Raw genomic sequence first — 20,396 nt, 5'->3', positions numbered from 1 at the left:
CATCTCTGCACACATGTACAGTAGGGCCCCATCTCTGCACACATGTACAGTAGGGCCCCATCTCTGCCCCATCTCTGCACACATGTACAGAAGGGCCCCATCTCTGCACACATGTACAGTAGGGCCCCATCTCTGCACACATGTACAGTAGGGCCCCATCTCTGCACACATGTACAGAAGGGCCCCATCTCTGCACACATGTACAGTAGGGCCCCATCTCTGCCCCATCTCTGCACACATGTACAGTAGGGCCCAAGCCATGTCTCACTATGCAGTGCTGGTGGCACAGGGTTTCTTTTAGGGGCTATTCTATTCTTATTTGTTTTCATACACACAGGCATACATGTGATAAGACATGTGATAAAACAGATGCTGGCCCGGTTGTAGAATCCAATTTTCACTATTTTAGGTTTTGGGGAGGATCAACATAACATATATTTATTTAAATGAGCAGTTACGAGAAAAGCCAATATGCCTATTTCATTTTGGAGTGATATGGTACTCTGTCATCATTAAATCGTGTGTAAAGTAACCCCCTCTCATGGCTTTTCTAGATGGTAGGCGAACAGTAGATCAATGAAATAAAGATTTTGCTTTTCATTGTGGCACGTTCTCTTCACATCACACAGTGAAAAACAATAACTCTTGTGCATTGTACTGGGCTTCGTAAAACAATACACTGCCATTTTTTTCCCCCTCATCCCAAAGTTGTGTTTGCATTTCAAGGTGGCACGAAATCTGTTCCATAAAAACAGAGCCTAAACACAAATAGCACCTGTAACAAAGACTCAAGTCCTACAGCTACAGAAGGCTCCACTGTGGAAATCGCCTACATTGTTATTGAAGGAAGGTGCAGATACATTTTATAACAAAACCATTTCATCATGAACAGTAGTCAAGGCCTAATAATAGCCGATCCAAACAGCCAAGCCAATACGCAAGGCTCCAAAATGCGTAATGGAAATGTAATTGGGTATCTGACAGTAGAAGCCTAAACTAACTTAACGCTAACTTTTGGCAACTTAAGGGTTAAAGGCCTCTATGCTCCACGCATAGCCCAAACAATCTGGTCTGGCAGTGGCGCTGCAATACTGCAACAGGTGAATCTGGTGTACGCTATTTCCGTGGGTTGAACGTATGCTCTTAAGTTTCCCGACGTCGAGGATCGAAGGTGAAAAAAAATAACCAGGAAACTCAGTGTCAGTGACATGGTGCGCTTCCGATAACTTTAAACCGTCCGGGTGTATTTCAGTTCTAGGCATGCCGGTCTGGAGGATGTCCCACCAACTGTTTTCTGAATGGACTAGCAATTCATGTACCCTGGATATCTTACCTGGAATTTAATTTACGAATATGTGAGAAGATCAAGCTGATGAACGCAGTGGTATAGCCGCTTGTATCTTAGTCAGTTTTATTCTGTTCTATAAACTAAACTGTTGGACGATTTTCGCCATGACCGCGAAAGAAAGATGCATGGAATGTTTTCAAACTGTGTTCGGACCATGTCTAAACGGACGATTGTTCAAGAGCAATGGACATGGGAAGGAAAATGCTGATAAAGATGTGGTAATTTCAAATCCGGTGGTTGTGGACATTTCCCTACGCCAACAGCCACCCGTACCTCAAGAACAGCCAGGATATGTCTATTTAGCTCTCTACGACTACACTGCCCGAACCGAGGACGACATAAGTTTTAATGCTGGGGATAAACTGGAAGCATTGGATAAAAGCTCTGGCGAATGGTGGTATGCGAGGGCTCTCACCGGTGTCTCGGCAAACAAGAAGGGTTACATTCCTGCAAACTATGTGGCTGCAGTTGAAAGTCTTGACGCAGAACCGTAAGCACCATCGGCCTATTTATTAACTGTATTCTTAAATGTATTTTCACCTAGTTTCCCTTCCATGTGAAGTAATTTGTTATGTTTTGAAAACTGAAATGGCTTTAGACTAAGCCGCCATAATTACATAACTGAGTGATAATAGATAGATGACAATTGTTCCTGTTTCCTTTGTATGCTGATTTAATTAAGGGTCTGGACATGCATACAAATACATACAAAGGAGAAGAGACTAATAGAGAATAGAGTGTGTAAATCATATATTAATGTTGGGGAGAACTTCTTATTAATCATACCTTCAGAGATAAATCATAGTTCACAAGTCCACAAGTATTTTAATGTTTTGAAAACTCATAGCCCACACCTGGTTTGACACCAGTTACCCTAACCTTGAGGCATTGTGGTGGACTACCTTGGAGTATTAAATTATATTCTAAAATAAACATTTTCTGAGCCATACACAACCAGGCTAAGCTACAGCAAATAAGCAGAGACTAGGCAACACATCATGTGTTTTGTGTGTAAAAAAGTCAAACAAATTTCAGATGGAATTCCTGAATGTTGTTCTTGACTTGGGTAAGCGACTTGGGCATACATAGCCTGTGTCCACAAAGACTGGGTTGTTGTATTGAAGCAGATCCTCAAATGTTGAAACACATATATGTTGCAGAATTTGCTTCTGATAAAGTGTGAGTGGTGTCACGGTTCCTCTTTATCATATTTTGTGGTGAGGTTCTACAATACTGCAAAAGAACAAGTGCTTTATAGACGTTTTAACACCAGGTCAAACCACAGTTAATCATTCCCACCAAGAAGGAAATGCTGTGCTTTGGTTAATCATTAGCTTGAATTACTCAGTGCAATAAATATGGAAAGGGGTGCTTAGTTGAAGCCACGTCTTTGAGAATACACATTTACAGGTGGTATGCAACCAGACATTCTGTGTTTGTTTCAAAGCGCTTTGTGAATGGTATAAAGTTGTGCATTATGGACATAGTGGAAAGAGACAAGTTCTCCCTGACAAATAAGGAATGTTTGTCAGGACAATGACTACTCGGTCCCAGGTTCTAAAGCCTACATAACATACCTAATAAACTGGTGACTGGCAAGTGCATTAATCGTATGTAGTCTGTATAATTTCAGACTGTCATCAAGAAATATCTCAACACTGTTCCCAAAAAAAACCTCAGTGGCCATACCATTTCTATTATTGAAACGGCAACAGTACAGATGTGGCAGATATACTCTTAAAAATGATCCAAATGTGTTTACTACAAACAAAATAGCCTGGAAAAAGATCCAGGAATGTTGAGTTTCCTGTTTCTAACCCTCATGCTCATCCTGCTTTCACCTGCTTGCTAAGTTGCAACTTGTTTAGAATGCTGAAACTAAATGAAGCCTCAGATCATTCCCACATACAGCTGGGTGAATCACGTGTGGTTTCCCTCAGATGGACACTGAAGTAGATGTCTGACCCAGTCAAACCACCCTTACTCATTCATCATGACTCCTCCAGTTATTCCAGTTTGAGCTCTCCCTTGTGTACCTTGCCCTGAAGTGTTATTTATGCATTTTGCAGGATCCTAAACTCAAATATGTAATTTTCACAGTCACTACTTTAGTTTTTTTGGGTCATTGTATCCGGCTTAATCAACTGTAATTTTAGTCATACACAGAAAAATATGTTAAATTCCTTGTGCTATTGGTTGGGGACTTTCTACCGCAGCCAGTCCTCTCACTGTCACATTCAAGTACTTATACGCAACAACCTAACCAATATAACAACTGCCCAACCATAGATCCTGAGCAGCAGGATACAACAGTAACTCACAACTGGCTGGTGACCGCCGCAACACCTGCCGCATGTTGCACCCAAGATCCATAAAAGCCCTCCTTCACAACAGGATACAACCACAAAGCTGCCTGTGAGCATTTCACTGGAGTTTTCAGGCACCTTCCTTTATCAGTTATTCATTGAATTAGGCCCTCGACACCTCCGGAAGGCTCTACAGTGGTGTCTAGCATCCCACAACCACCCCATAGCACGAGTTAGAATACATGTCACTACCAGAGACAACAACAGATACACAGACCTCGACAAGATGTCACGTATCTCAGTTTTAGTTCAGGTTAATTCATTACCCCAAGAAGTCTGCAAGGGCCTTAGCCATAACCACTGGCTCGCTTGTTCAGCAGCCTCAGGCAACTCCTTTGAGTGACCATCCTTGAAAACCAAAATCCAACAGAAGTTGTGGGTGATTTAGCTACAAAGCCTCAAATGCTTATCTTGTGTGTGCTTACCAACCTTGTGAGTGATTTAGCTACAAAGCCTCAAATGCTTATCTTGTGTGCTTACCAACCTTGTTCTTTGACAACTTTGCTGCCTTGCTTCCACTACCAGTTCTGTACATTTTAGCTTTTTCTTTTCAAATATTTCCTCAAGCACATTTCCTGAAATGAAACAAGAACATCACTCTGCTCATACTAGAAGTAGACAAACCAAAAAGCATCAACACAACTTCTGAGGTACTCTTGTACACTCTCACATTCCACAATGCAAGAACGTTTACTGATGGCCAGTAAAGTATTTCTCGATATTGTTCAATGTAATGAACAATTACACCTATAAGACCAAAATGGGATGTGTATGCATGAACTCTAGTCCGTTTCACATGATTCTCACGATATTCCTTGTGAATGTTGCAGATGGTTCTTTGCAGACACAAAACGGGTGGATGCAGAGAAACTGCTTCAGGCAGAAGGCAATGAACATGGAGCCTTCCTTATCAGACACTGTGAGAGCCAGAGAGGAGAGTATTCTCTTTCAGGTGAGGAAACACATTTTTAGCCTTCTGTTGGTAATAAAGAAGTACACATTTGCATTTTGTTATGCAGAATGTAGCTTATTACTTTTTCAGGACCAATTTCTGCTGATTTCAACTCACTGACTGAATTGATTTGAATGTAATTACAGTTTAACTTCCTTGTTACCTAGGGGAACTGCTCACTTGGGTGCAAAATCCCTGCTTCCTCGTTCCAGAACTGTACTGTAGCAATATGCTCTGTAGAGCTCAAAGGTGTGGGGTTATAAAGCTGAGCCCATGTTCTCAGATAAAACTGCTGATAATGCCTTAGCAAGTATATCTTCAGGGTAAATGTTGTCATCTCTGAGTGCAGGCTTATTCATTTGGAACCACACACCCCTCTAAAACTATTGAGTTATGTTGAAATCCACACCTTATCCAACCAGCTCAATCTACATGCTAATTAGTTAAATTACAGGTAGTCTACACAGTCAAATAAAACAAGTTAGACAGAAAGACTTTTAAACATTTTTATTTTACAACATGATTAAAAAGCAATATTCCATTCCATCATCCATTCCAATATTCCATTCCATCATCTGTTTTTGGTGTAACCAGACCAACTTTAAATCAAACACTAAATAGCTGGCATCAATCACTATTTACATTAGCCAGAAGTGGTTAGATAATTTAATGTCCATCTTTGGGAATCTCTGTGATTGATTTGGACTAACATGTCACTTTGAAAAATGTCCATTATGGTGTAGTAGTCCGCATCACTGGACACTGCCCAGATGTAACACATTGTGGTCATATTCACTCATACCCTTCAATTTATGTTCATGTTATTGACTGAAATTGTAAGATACATTTGATAGGCTGCAGAAAAATGTCCTTTTGGAAAAAAAAGTAAGGAAAGTCTAAAAAATCCACAAATAGATGCAGGGATGTTCGCAAATGGAGAGCAGTTTGTGAATGCACATTCGTTAGTCTGTAAATAAATATAATTTACATTTTTGAACCGTGTGACATATTGTGAATCAGGAAACACATTTGCATTGCATTTGAATTATGAAACTATTCTAACTATAAAAAGCAACCAAGTTTTCTGCAGTGTAATTTGCAAGTTACAGTCATTCATTGACACATGCCTTCTTATGCACATATGTTCAGTTGAGCACAAAAGTTGTGTGTATTCTGTCTGTCTGTTTTTTAAATATGCAATGAAGTAAACATATCAACAAGGCTAACCACAAAAGCTTGGATGCAAAATATGTTTCATGTAATGAAATTGAGCCATCTTTATAATCCGTCATACGCCTTTTCATGGATTTCATGTCCCCCCCCACAGTCCTGGATAAAGGAAAAGTGAAGCACTACAAAATTCGAACAACAGACGCTGGAGACTACTTTGTGTCTCGAAACCGTAACTTTGTCACTCTGAGGCAGCTAGTGGAGCACTACTCAAAGCAAGAAGATGGCCTGTGTGTGCGTCTCATACAATCATGTAAAAAGGTGAGACAGCAGAGATAGCTTATTTTATTGCCTTGTTTGAAGATTCCACTTTATCCATGTTGATGAATTTGAAGCCAAAGTGAAGGTTATTGTCAAGATAAACACGCAAAAGCCTTGATGATTATCGACTAGGCCATCCAACACTTCATACAGTATAAGGCCTTCCTGGAGGATGAACCTTACTTTATTCTAATATCCTGATGTGCTGCCCCTGCTTAGCTGGAGGCTCCTCAGACCCACGGTCTGTCCTACAACACGGCGGACCAGTGGGAGATCGACCGCTCCTCGGTGCACCTCTTACGCAAACTGGGCGCCGGGCAGTTTGGGGAAGTGCACGAGGGAGTCTGGAATGACACCACACCAGTTGCCGTCAAGACTCTTAAACAAGGTAAGCTCTGGTGAGCTATGGTGTCTTCAGCAAAGTGTACCTCAGGTAGTTGTGCAAGACTAACCGTCATCTAATTCACGGCCATTCCTCCAGGTACCATGGAGCCTAAGGATTTCCTGGGCGAGGCTCAGATCATGAAGAAGCTGCGCCACCCCAAGCTGATCCAGCTGTATGCGGTTTGCACTATGGAGGAGCCTATCTACATCATCACTGAGCTGATGAAGAACGGGAGCCTGTTGGAATACCTGCAGAGTAAGGCCACGCCGTGTAGGCCACACCCGATCATACAGTCACAGGCCACCGCCTGAGTACAGTACAGTTGTCAAGGTGCACACATACAACACATGGTTCTGAGGGTGTATGATGCTAAGATGGCTGCCTTGACTGGCCTTTATCCTAGGTGAAAGGTTATGCCCTTTATAATCTAGACCCATTTAAACACTGCTTTGCATCAGTATTTTATACTCTCACTATACATAATTTTTCAAGTTAGGATTTAGACTACACTCTAGTCTAGTAGATGATCTGTGTTGTGTTCATGATTTAGACTCTACACTCTAGTCTAGCAGGTGATCTGTGTTGTGACTCTACATTCTAGTCTAGTAGGTGATCTGTGTTGTGACACGAGGCACGTCTTCTGGTAACGAGTTGATCTTCTTCCTCATATATTACAGAAAGTATATTTATGTACCAGGTATGACCATATAGATGCTAATATCTTTGGCTTCAGCCATCTTGTCGTGGCTGCAGACAAAAGCCAACAATCGGAGTCTAATAGCTCTGGCTCCAAAACACAAAAGCCAGGAACCATGTGTGATGGCTCTCAACATAGACAAGAGGTCAGGCGCCAAGCCTGATGGCTGTGACCTTGGTGTTATGCAACTTAAGAGTGGGGGTCAGATGGAGGTGTGTTCTGTTATGTGAAGTTATGAAATTAGGTTACAAAACACCTAAGTCTAACACCCATGACAAGAATGTTAAAGATGATGTGCAAATGAATGGATGGATGGATGAATGAATGGTTGTTCGATAATCTAATACTTCCAGTGGTTGTGAAATCACTCATATTCTCCCATCACTAAAGTCAAAACCTCCACTTTCATTAGGACTTGTGTTCATTTGTCATAGTGCTGTGTGAAGAACATGAGGAAGTTCACCTTTGCTCATTGCTATGGAGAGAAAAATGCAAAGGGATCAAAGTCTAACAGAAGCAAACTGAATGAGAACGTTTGTCTTAAGACCGTCATGCAGGGTTGTGTAGATACCGGCCAGCACTATCTGTCTTTATGACATGGGAGGGCAGTGAAGGGAAGACTTGATTACGTCCATGGAGATTAAACTATGCCGTGTAGATGGCAGATCATCCCAAGGTTGTAATGGAACCTTTTAATATTAATGTTGAGGGTTGTGTGGGTGGAAGTTCCTGTTCAAAGTTTGTTGTTATAAGGTATACGGGTGCACCATTCTCACACGGATGGAATAGTGTTGATTTAAACATGAGTCTAGTAATCATTCTGCTTACATAGAGTAATGATATGCCTTTTAAATATATTTATTTAAATTCTAAACAACTGTCTCTCTCTCTCTCGGTGTGTGTATTTGTTAATTTTTTATTTTTTTTTAAGTGTATAGGATAGATGCTGTGTCATTGTTGGTCAGAATATTCTCTGTGGAAATTCCTGTTTATGGCCCTGAAATCATTCCCATTAATATCCACCATCTTTGGCACAGTGTCTAAGGCATTTATTGTTTCTGGTGTATTTTATTGACCTTTTTTACTCATCACCTTTTTCTCACAGAGGATGGTGGTAAAAAACTGCGGATTTCTGATCAGATTGAGATGGCAGCTCAAGTGGCTGCAGGAATGGCCTACCTTGAACTCCAGAATTACATCCACAGAGACCTGGCCGCCCGAAACGTTCTCGTTGGGGAGAATAACATTTGCAAAGTGGCCGACTTTGGCCTGGCACGAGTCTTCATGGTGAGAGTTTACTCCAGTTTTGTTGTCGTCCTCTTATGCCAGGTTCAGACTACATGGTCATTTTGTCTTTCATGATGGTTTTTCACAATTCACCATGTCAGATTAGGCGATCACAGTGCCAGGGATTCACCATGTCATGATCATATATGGAGGACCAAACCTGCCATATTTACAAATGAATGAATGAATAAATAAATGTCCACATCCATGCATTTAGACAGAAATAAATGAATACATGTATTAATTAATGCACAATTGTCAATCAATAGTTACTTATAATTTACATTTATGTATGTATTTATTTCTGTATTCATTCATTTATTTCTGTATTTATTCATTCATTCCTGTATTTATTCATCTCAATATGTTAATGAGATGTGTCAATCAAAAATAGGTAGGCGGTATTTGACACACCATTGGCTAATCGTTTTCAACGCATTGTATTCGATTATGTTAGCCCAGGGGTGGCGAACCTGCGGCTCGCGAGCCGCATGCGGCTCTTTGCCGGCTGACGTGCGGCTCGGCTCCAGCTCGACTGCTCACTGACTTTGCTCTTGGTGTACAGAATTTTCATATTGTAAAATAAACATCTAAAATGCATATGCATATATTTGGCAATACAGACAAGAAGCTGTCCGATTTGAATGTGGTATTTATTCATGTATATTTTGTCATCACGCGATCTTGAGAGATGTCTTAAAGTAACGTTAATGTTCCAAACATGAAACATTCTAATGTGTGCACCCATTCTCAGAGAGTTACTAGCCAGACTAGCAGTAGCTACTGACAGAATGCCATTAATCCAGGAAAGGGCAAAGCTAAACGAAAATATGAAGATGAACACCGGACGTTTTTTGCCTGAATGGGAGGAATTCTTTGCGGAGCGAAATGGAAAACACCTCTGCTTAATATGCTAGACGTCACTGTCGCATTTTAAAGCCTCAAACTTGGAGCGCCGTCTCTCCACACACCATGCTAACATGGCCCAGGAGTTCCTAAAGGCACAGAGCTGTGCAAGCACAAGGTAAATACTTTGAAACGTCAGTCAGACTCAGCTTTTTCGAAAATTCACGAAGTACTCTGAAACGGTCACGTTGGCATCGTATCAGGTGTCATGCAATATTGCTCGAGCAAAAAGTAATATAGTGAGGGAGAGTTTGTGAGGTCTTGTGTACGTGATGTCGTTGCTATCCTCAACCCTGAAAATGACGGATCATAGCGGTCTGTGTCACTGTACGTGTCCACGGCACAAATTACATGCGTTAAATCGCATGCGTAAAGTCGGATGGGGGGCGTGGTCAGGAAAATCACTTTTGGCTGTAGCAAAGTTCAAGTAGCAAGTGTCGGTAGGAAAACTGTATGATCAGGGAAAGTGTATTAAAACCGGATGTCGTCACTTTAAGCCGGTCTCTGGTTGGATAAAGCTTTTCAGCAGAAATGGACAAGGACCTTTACTTTTTAGTTGAGAAGTTGTGTTGATCGCCTGGCATGCAAACGATCGGTTTTCTTTAAATTATTATTATTTTTGTGAAGTTATACGGCTTATGTGAATAAAGCTATCTACACAACTTTTTATATGTCTACATTGACTCGTTTAGTTGTTCATGTGGTACACGTAGGTCTTAACTGAAGCTAACGCTTAGACCAACAATCCATTGGAACACATAGTAGCTAGCTAGCCTCGCTGCTAATAAGTCTAACGTTAGCATGCTAATATGAATAGACCCATTATAGTCAGGTGGCTTAATGCTCAATTGACTTGTTAACCGAACTTTTACGAAGTCATACAACTAAACACACAAGTGACTTGTTAACCTATGTCTACATTGACTCGGTTAGTTGTCCATGTGGTACACGAATGTTGCAGAGTATTGTCCTATTGTAGGACTTAACTGAAGCTAACGCTTAGACCAACAATCCATTGGAACACATAGTAGCTAGCTAGCCTCGCTGCTAATAAGTCTAACGTTAGCATGCTAATATGAATAGACCCATTATAGTCAGGTGGCTTAATGCTCAATTGACTTGTTAACCGAACTTTTACGAAGTCATACAACTAAACACACAAGTGACTTGTTAACCGAACTTTTACGAAGCTATATGACCAAACACAAAGCTAGCACTGTTAATTCCGCTATAGCTAGCCAGGTCAATTAGCTCGCCTAAGATACTGCAATTTAAGCTAACCAATTACCTCATTTCCCCCAAAACCCATCGATTACATGTGTTTGTGATGTGTAACATATATCCTTAATCAGTCATTCAAGTTATTAACGTTTATTTACCGCTAGCGATTACACGACACAAGGGTAATTCAATCGCTATTAATGTTGAACTTGAACTTCAACAACGTCACACAATATTAAAAGTCAGGCATCGGCATGGTTCCTACAGAATAAATCAAAGGTCCTTGTCCATTTCTGCTGAAAAGCTTTATCCAACCAGAGACCGGCTTAAAGTGACGACATCCGGTTTTAATACACTTTCCCTGATCATACAGTTTTCCTACCGACAGCAAGTTCGGTTGCAGTGCTGCGCTAATGTTGCACATTAGCAAAGTTGGGCTTTGCTAGGGACAGCCAGGTGGGCTTTGCTTTTTAGCGCTCGCGGTTATGTTGGAAGCACCCACAGTTTTGTGCTGTCAATAAAGTCATCATTAAATACATGATTAGATACTCAAACTCCGCGTAGTGACTGAGATCGCTAATATTGGATTGGGTCATTCGTCAACAATCAATTAAGCGTTATAGGTAACTTATTAGCAGCTAGCTAGCTAGCCACTATGTGTTCCAATGGGTTTTCGCTTAAAGGGTTAGCGGCAAGCTAACAGTAATAGTCCAGAGCTTGAGTTCAAGACCTACACAATTCTGTTTGACCTCACAGCATTCGTGTAGCATATAAACAACAAACCGAGTCGATTAGACATATAAAAAGTCCTGTAAAAGAGGACGTGTCCGGGTAAAAGAGGACGTCTGGTCACCCTAGTTATAGGTAACTTATTAGCAGCTAGCTAGCCACTATGTTTTCCAATGGGTTTTTGGTTAAAGTGTTAGCGGCAAGCTAACAGTAATAGTCGAGAGCTTGAGTTCAATACCTACAATATTCTGTTTGACCTCACAGCATTCGTGTAGCATATAAACAACAAACCGAGTCGATTAGACATATAAAAAGTCCTGTAGCTAACCTTTATTCACATAAAATATTTCCCAGTAACAGAGTCCCGAGACGCCGCCATCTTGTTTCGATATTTTTGATTACTCCCGCCCCTATGAACTACGTTGGCTTCCAAATAACACACACGCCGAACTGATTGGCTCTCAGCATGCAGCAAATCGCACTCATTTGCATAAAGTTAAAGCAAGCCCAACTTTTTGCAGGCAGCAGACACGATTTTTTCCTCAGTATGCAGCAAATCGCATCCATTCTATCCCAATGAGAGCAGCACGATATCGCATGCCGTGGACACGTACCGTCAGACCTGCAGCTGTCAGGCACGAAAATTGAACAGAGGATATCTGACATTAACAACATAATTGAGACACAGTTATGTACAGATCTTGAGAAGTGATCCCTGCAATAGCCCCCCCAAAAGTTTCCTTAGCCCCACCGAAAAATATATATGAAGTTTAAAATAGTAAAAGAAACGAAATGGTTAAATCATCTCGAGTTAATTATAGATGTCGTGGCTCTTTTTTATCATGCCGGTTCATTGATCCGGCGGGTATGCTACCTTACTCAGTAGCTTCGCCAGCTATAACTAGCTAGTGGACTCTAGCCTACAACGTTAACCTACTCACTTGAGCTGCAAATCCCTACCATGCTACAGTATAATTAGCACCTATCTCAGCAGATGTCTTCAATATGTTTATTTTTGTGCCATATTTTAAATCAAAAATTTTTTATTTCTCTTCCTAAAACCCACGAGAGGACACTATTTAAAAGGTTATTTTCAAAAAAATCTTATGGGGGAGCATGCCCCCAGACCCCCCTAGATTTGCTGGGTCACAGGGAACATAATAGGTTTTAAGTAGGGGCTTTTCTTCACCAAAAGTGGGAACCTAGATTCGTGTGGCTCTTCGAAATGGTGTTGGGTTTTGTTTAGGCTCTTTGAGCTGGACTGGTTAGCCACCCCTGTGTTAGCCTTACCTTGCTGTCATGGAAAGGCTGGCCGATCTCGTTGAAGACGAAAATGTATATCCAATCATGCCTTAGCAACCGCTACTGAGAGAAGAATGTCCGACAACTTTGAGGTCTGAGCAGCATGGTGAAACAGTGTGCCTACGGGACTTGTAGATCTGACACAAGGTACCCTGAGAGATTAGAGGGACACGTCGTTTTTTTCCGCATTTCCAAAGCCCAAAACACAGGAGGAAAGGTGCCAGCTGTGGATTAAACAGTGTGGGGGACCCAACTCAATATATCGCAAAATACACATATGTCTGCTCCAAAATAAATTAAGCTGCTTGCAGTTAGCTAGCTATCTATCTGGCGAACTGCGCTATCGCTAGGTATGATGACTAACTATCTAGTTGAGAGAACATCCCCAAACAGTTATGGTTCATGGCAATTAGTATTATTACCATCAGAAGTACATAACTAGTATCTCCAACAAATGTGTTAATGTTAAAATCAAAATGTTAATGTTACCGTCAAAATGCTAATGTTACAGTCTGTAAAATTGCGCGCTGAGCTATCCTCGCTAGCGATAGCAAACGCCAGCTAGTTGCCAGGAGCTTGACATACTGTATCAATGTTGAACAAAACGTCCCAAAAGGCCATTATGAACTTTTTTTATTTAAATCTTTGTAGCATTTTTTGAATGGGCAACCTACTCATGAGTATCCAAAGGTATGCATAAGGCACAACCTGAGAGCAATAACCTGGCGATCTGATACAAAGCCATAGCATTACATCAGGATCATCATTTTACAAGCAAGTTATCGCTACAGTGACTGTGAAATACTTTCAGCAACACGCACACGCATCCTTGAACAATAACGTTACTAGCAAATCTATCTTGCTCCACACTGCTACGTTACTGTACTGTTCTCTAGATTGTCACCAACCTAGCTAGCTAGATATATACCTCTCCACAGTCTCTCGCTCGATACTAAAAAAACAATAATAAAGAATCTTTATAGGTTATTAGCTAGCTTGAAATATTATATGCAGATCTTACGGAAAAATGCGGAAGTGCTTGCACTAGTTAGCTAGATTGAATCTAGGGCTCTGGATTGATTGCAAAATGTCTGAACGTCAGTTTCCACGCCTACTGGCCTCCTCTCATTATCATATTGGGAACAACGAATGAATGAATGAATGAATAAATAAATGCACAAATGAATGAATGAATAAATAAATAAATGAATACAGAAATAAATACATACATAAATGTAAATTATAAGTAACTATTGATTGACAATTGTGCGTTAATTAATACATTTATTAATTTATTTCTGTCTAAATGCATGGATGTGGACTATTATTTATTCATTCATTTATAAATATGGCAGGTTTGGTCCTCCATAATGATAGTGCCAGGAATTCACCATGTCAGATTAGGCGATCATAGTGCCAGGAATTCTTGCTGCGTCTTGATCGAGAGGCTGGCAACACTACAAATTTGACCTCGACCAATCATCGTTTACTTCGCGTGTCATCAGAGGCAGGTCAAAAAAGTGTCAATCACGACTACAGAGGTGGTATGTGTTATGCTAGTAGTGTTCTGTTTAGAAAAGAAGAAACTATTGTGGACGCATGTCGTTCACCCAGCACCAACAGCTTGGTCTCTTCGCTGCCATGTTTGCAGAAAGCACTCTGCCTGTTGGTCAACTTCATAACATGTTGAAGAAGATTCTGAAACAATTCGCACATGCCAGACTTTTCGTCGTGGGGCGTCCCAGACACCAAATTGCTGTTCTTCGATTATGTCACACTACAAGACACGTCCGGCGTTCTGCTTTCTGCGTCTTTCCCAACCTTCATATTCGGGCCTGACGATGGGAATCTGTCAGCTATATCTAAATAGTATCAAAATCAGGCTGGAATTGTGTAGTCTGAACCAAGCATCAGAACTTTCCTCTAAAACCTCTAAGAATCAAGCCTCTCTAAACATGGGTTGATTCAGAAATGTAAAATTCTGTTCATCCTGTACTCGTTCTCAGACGCTGTCAGCTCACATTTGACCATGGTTGTCTCCAGTCATATATATTAATATCATGTACATCTGGGTACACGATGAGACTGATTTTCTGGAACTTCTTTTCTTTCAGGATGAGAATGTATATGAAGCCAAGGAGGGCACTAAGTTCCCTGTGAAATGGACTGCACCTGAAGCCATCCATGACAACAAGTTCACTATCAAGTCTGACGTGTGGTCTTTTGGCATCTTGCTGTATGAAATTATGACCTTTGGTCAAATGCCATATCCAAGTAAGACTACTGATTTTCTGTCTTCTTTTGAACTGTTAACTGTTTTATCCTTTGAGTGACTATGTTCACAAGCTCTGAGTGAACACCTAAGTGTCCCACAACCATTATTGCCTGGTTACCTCTCTTATGGCTGGAAGCACAGTCCATATAAAAATCTGAATCATGTATGTGGCTTCTTCCACAGCCTTTTATATGTATCATGTTAAAATAGCTCAATCACTCAGTGGTTTCTCCTTACTATTGTAAGTAAGCAGTGAATTATGTTGAACCATTTCATTGACGTTTCGATGGTGTTTTCCTGAATGTCTGGAAAGTCCCAGGGAAGATCTGTAAAGGTCTGTAAAGGCATGTTAATAATCTACCTGTTCTGTCACTCAGCAATGACCAACTACCAGGTGGTTCAGAAACTGCCGACTGGCTACCGCATGTCCTGCCCACCGCACTGCCCCAAAGTCATGTACGAGATCATGGAAGAGTGCTGGAAGGACCAGCCTGCTGACAGGCCCACCTTTGAGACCCTTCAGTGGAAGCTAGAAGATTTCTTTGACATAGACATGACGTCATATGACGACGCCAGCCATTACTAGAAAGGGTTTCTAATAATCCTGCAGTCTTTTGTTATAGTTTTGTAACACTTGAAGAAGCCAAATGTGACCACTTCCAGTTAGATGTTTAAGGTGGGATACCAAGGAGAAAGAGAAAAAACACTACAATGAAATAGTAATATGAAGTAATATGGTATTAGAATGAATGATTGCTTCATCTAAAAAAGCCCAATCATGATCTTCCGCAGATGTTATGTTGGACCACGACACAAAATGGCATTGATGGCCTAGAAGCATCTGCTGTAGTGTCGTGTCAGGAGGAATTGAGAGAAGACACATTCTCCAAATAGTTATTGTTTGTCAACTGAAAGCACTTTTTTATAGCTCTGCCAGTGTACAGTACTATATGCCATTTGTATTAAGAAGCACATTGACTTTGTCTGTGACCTTCTTTAGGCTAGGTAAGTGGCTATGACACATTCTTTATGGTCATTAAGTGGTTAAATGGTACGATTGCTGCCTAACATGATAAACCTGTGCAGCATGTTGTGCTGAAGTGGTGACGCATTAGGACAAACATGTCATGACTCATCAAAAAGAGTTATTGTTGTTGCCTTTGTCAGATTCTACCACCTCTTTGGAACAGCCTTTCTTTAAACCCTTTAAATCTATTTTCAGAAAAACGGACAGGAGCCATTATGTAAATTTGTATGACGAGTTAATTCACATACTGTCTACTCAAGAGCCAGTCAGTCACAAGCAAAGGCTTTATTACATAAGAGAAACTGTGCAGTTTAAAGTTAATCATAACAACATGGTTTGACAACTTATATTTAACAAGACCATGTACATTACAAACCTAGTTTTTATCTTTTCATGCTCGTTTTATCCTCTCGTAGTTACACAGTTCAGTGATTTTGAGTTGATTTACTTTTCAATGAAAGACTGATATGCCTGACTGTGTACATTGAACAAGCTCCACATACAGTTCCACAACATCTAATAAATATGTAGATTTAATTGCATGGGTTACTTGTAATGTATTTGTTTGGCGACACATGATTGACTTGACTTAAACTGTAGCATCTTTTGTGACCTGTGTTTTAGTTGTCCCGTGAATGTTTGTCCTTTTAAATGATAACATGTTTTTATTAATTCAAAATATGTCTCTATTAAAAATAAACTATATTAATACAATTATTTGTGTAAAAATGATTTGTGTCTTTCTGTTCAAATTCACTTCATATTGACTGAGGCTCCTACTGTGTAACTGGAGATGTAATACTCTGTAGATACCACATGATGGCGCTGGTAAACTAGGAGTAAAAAATTGCCTGTACACTTATTCCCCTCGTCATGCATGGTTATGTGAGTGAAGCTGCTAAATGGCAAGGACGATTTCAGTATTGCTAACGTATTTAGTTTAATTTCATCATATATCTTGTGGCACATTTACTTCAATTATAAGACAGTTCTACATGAAGAGACAACAGTGTTGCACAGAAGAATAATTCATTCTATATTATTTGCTCTGCAACTAATCTCTGTGGAGGGCAGGGCTGCTCTTCACTGGATGTTCCATAGCGGCTAACTGTTAAAGCTCTTTCGCACTCTTTCCTTTGGGCGCCGAAGACGCCCCTCGGCAGCGTACAACGTGTCTGAGTGGCCTCGTCTGCCAGGACATGGCTGTTGAGTGATGAGGAATGGGCTTCAAATGCATTATGGGCCTCTAGCCCTGTGGGCTGGGAACTTGGGTAATGGGCTCCTCAGGAGACACCTCAGCTCACATGTGAATTTCCCCAGCTTCTGCCTCTGTCATTCCCAACCTGCCACCCCCGCCGTCTCCCACAGTCCTGTTCATTGGCCCTGGTGGAAGCCCGAGAGTTTAGCTGAGTTTAGAATGTATTATTTATCAAGTGAATATTTAAAATAACTTTTCTTCCACTCAGGCGAAATGTTTGGTGTCACAACATTTCTGATCCGGTAGGTCAGAAGTAGTGAGTGGTGGTGGTGGTGGTGTGCTGATGGACATGTATGTTGATTCACGTCACGTCATCAGACTGAAATCACGTCATCAGACTGAAACCATACATGCTTATTTCTGTAGTGGTTTAGCTTGTTTCAGTGGAAGGTGTACCTAGAGGTCCATCTCCCACCTGAATGAAATTTCTAGAGCAGTCTAGGGATTTCAAGTCTGTGATGGCATTGCATCAGAAAGCATCTGTATAGGAGCAAACATCAACAAAACCTGGTTAGAATTCACATTAGGTTTGCTTTAAAGGGCTTCTACGTTTCCATGTTTAGGATGGAAAGCATGTTTAAGCATTACTGCTGGTAATGTATACCTGTCATTCTACTTTTCCCTCTGCATCTTGGGAAATGCGTGCTCAGATCCTCACCATAGAGAATACCTGCCTCTTTCCATTAAACTGCATATTTGACCATGTTTGCTAAAAGAGTGTATGATGGCAGTGTGTGTTTTCCCTTGTAGGCCGACAGTGGCCTGGCAGATTCAACTGCAGTCATAAATTACACACAGACAAGGCGTGATTACACTTCAAAGAGGGGAAACGCGAGAGTGAGAAATATTGAAATGATTCGCTTCTGTGTAGAGAGGGAGGATTCAGCCAGGATGAGCTGTTAGAATGATTTGTTGCAATTTATCTCTCTCTCTCTTTCTCTCTTTCTTTCTCTCTCTCTCTCTCTCCTTCTCCTCATCCCAAGCATATTTCTGTCTGCAGAGTTAATACTGTTATTCTCAGGGACAAGCTCCGAGCTGCCTCGCATGTGCGTCCCTGTGTTGGTGTCTGTGATTGACTGTGACAGAATTACACAACGGCGCCACGGAGAGAGCGCATTGGGCGCAGCGTTCAATACTGCCTTTAATTCAGCTGCAGGAGTTACATTCCCAGCGTCAGCATCACGACGCCTCCACATCTCTAGAAATCTATTTTAAAGACAATAAAATGGTATTGAAGTGAAAATCCCCTTTCATGGTGTAAAAATGGAAATTGTAATTGTTATCGTAAATCTTTTTGCTGCTGTTTATGATTTGCATTTGAAAAGGCAGCCTGGCGGGGGTGCTGATATGAGCTGAACTGAAAGGGTGTGTGAACCTCCTTCTGTGAGCATGTGTGTTCCTGCACAGCCTCTGCACATTCAAACGCTCTACTGAGAGTAACACTCTTTGTAATTCGGTGACATGTGAAAACATACAAGCTGCAATGAAGGTCACTGGCAAACTTCTCTGGTGCCAAGTGTTAGTCGGAGATGATTTGTTTGGCAGTTCCAGGTGGTTCATTTACTGATTGATTCCTTTCGCAAATCCCATTCTGGCCATTTTCCTGCTGTCAGTCAATCACTAAGAGGCTTATCTGCAAATGTCACTATGAATCTGACGCAAGTGCCCAGAGAGAAAGGAAACAATCTGACTTTCTTCCTGAAAACTCGCAGTGGCCTTTAACCAGGGTTGAGAAAATAGGCATGTCTTTTTATGCTGAAAAGACGGGACAACAAAGAGCTTTTCCTTCCACTCATGCCGTTCAGCAGCCTCTTCCGTCTGGACTGGACAATTAACGCAGACTGAACTGGTGAAGGCAAATTGACTGTCCGTGCACTTCAAGTATTTCCTTTCCCAATCACACTTTATATTCTGTGTCATGACTCCAATCACTATCAGAAATGTCACAGATGTGTCTGCTAATTCCCTTTTGTAGGAGAATCGCCGATCGATATCTAATCTGATACCAAGATAATTCTCCAGGCATCTCAGGAGCCCTTTTCTCTCTCCATATACAGTAACACCGACAAGACAAAAGTGCTGCTAGCTGGCAGGTGGCCACTTACTTGTAGCTAGTTAGAGCTGCAGCACACCTGGTCTGCCTTAATGAGTGTGTGAATCTGTGCTAGGCCAGGGGGAAGGTGGAATTATATGACCAGGGAGGGGTCAGTGTGGGGTTAGGGGCTGGCCTCCAGGAGAGAGACACGGGGCTGCAAGCCTGACATGACGGATGGACTCCTCCCCAGCCGCTCATATCGATCCCCCCAGCCCTAATGGCCCTCGGGGGGGGGGACGCCCGGCGAGAGTCCTCCCGGAGACGGATGGCCGCTTCCCAGCACCCCGCGCTCTCCAGCCGGACTCAGCCCCACGTCTTCATCAAGCAGGTAATGAGGGTGTTTGGCTGGGAAGATGTCGGGGGGGGGGGGGGGGGGGTGCTGGAGGATGAAGATGCTGGGGTGTCATTGGACTGGTGTAGCGACACTGAGATTAGTCCTTTAAGCCAAACTTTAAAACCCCACGCTCGGCCCCTCCATCCCCCCTCTCAGCCGGTGAGTGTGGCATTGCCGGCCCTGTGTGTGTGGTTCTCACGAGAGACAAAGGTGAGAGGGGGCCAACTCCTCAGCTCCCACTGCATCAGCCGAGGAGGCGATAATTTGAGCATCTGGAGCTGCATCATACACCCCCCACACCCCCACCCCACCCCCTGGGAGGTGCTCCAGTGTGATCAAAGCGTGCGGATGAAGACGAAGCCTCTGTTCTGAATCCTGCCTCATACAGCAGGTGGGCGTGGGAGACGAGTCACTCTGCCTAAAAGCCATGAGTTGGACTGACCTATTTTAAGATGAGCAGACTTGACTTAGGCTCCCTCCAATATTATGTTTTTAGAAGTCGACTTTGTACACCCGGGCTGACTTTGAGATGAGAGAGGCTGATGAAAAGAAAGTTAACAGCTCAGTGTTTTTGCTGGCGCCATCTAAGCGATGTGCAAGCCATACAAATTTGAACGCTATTTAAAGCATACACATCAGTTGATTATATAAAATATAAATAATTTAACAATAGTGGCTGTCTGCTAATAGAGTGGATGTATTTCAGCGCTGCCTTCACTTCTG

The 20,396-nt window shown here is 41.8% G+C and overlaps 1 protein-coding gene across 1 annotated transcript; it reads left to right on the top strand.

The window, feature by feature from the left end:
- Positions 1 to 1,051: 1,051 nt before the first annotated feature.
- On the top strand, positions 1,052 to 16,700 carry frk (fyn-related Src family tyrosine kinase). Its single transcript, XM_012821372.3, has 8 exons — positions 1,052 to 1,838; positions 4,545 to 4,666; positions 5,994 to 6,157; positions 6,377 to 6,545; positions 6,639 to 6,797; positions 8,345 to 8,526; positions 14,799 to 14,958; positions 15,337 to 16,700. Exons 1-8 carry the CDS (start codon positions 1,453 to 1,455, stop codon positions 15,543 to 15,545), a joined length of 1,551 nt encoding a protein of 516 aa, XP_012676826.1. The 5' UTR covers positions 1,052 to 1,452; the 3' UTR covers positions 15,546 to 16,700.
- The last annotated feature ends 3,696 nt before the right edge of the window (positions 16,701 to 20,396 follow it).

The sequence above is a fragment of the Clupea harengus genome, chromosome 15 (assembly GCF_900700415.2).
Source record: "Clupea harengus chromosome 15, Ch_v2.0.2, whole genome shotgun sequence".
Lineage (NCBI taxonomy): Eukaryota > Metazoa > Chordata > Actinopteri > Clupeiformes > Clupeidae > Clupea > Clupea harengus.
This window is presented reverse-complemented; position numbering and strand designations above follow the sequence as displayed.

Bases quoted from the DNA above. Each gene is read 5' to 3' on its own strand.
- frk (XM_012821372.3), top strand. From the start codon at position 1,453: ATGACCGCGAAAGAAAGATGCATGGAATGTTTTCAAACTGTGTTCGGA. The intron at 1,839-4,544 runs GTAAGCACCATC...TGAATGTTGCAG, and splicing joins GAAAGTCTTGACGCAGAACC to ATGGTTCTTTGCAGACACAA. The intron at 6,158-6,376 runs GTGAGACAGCAG...GCCCCTGCTTAG, and splicing joins TCATACAATCATGTAAAAAG to CTGGAGGCTCCTCAGACCCA.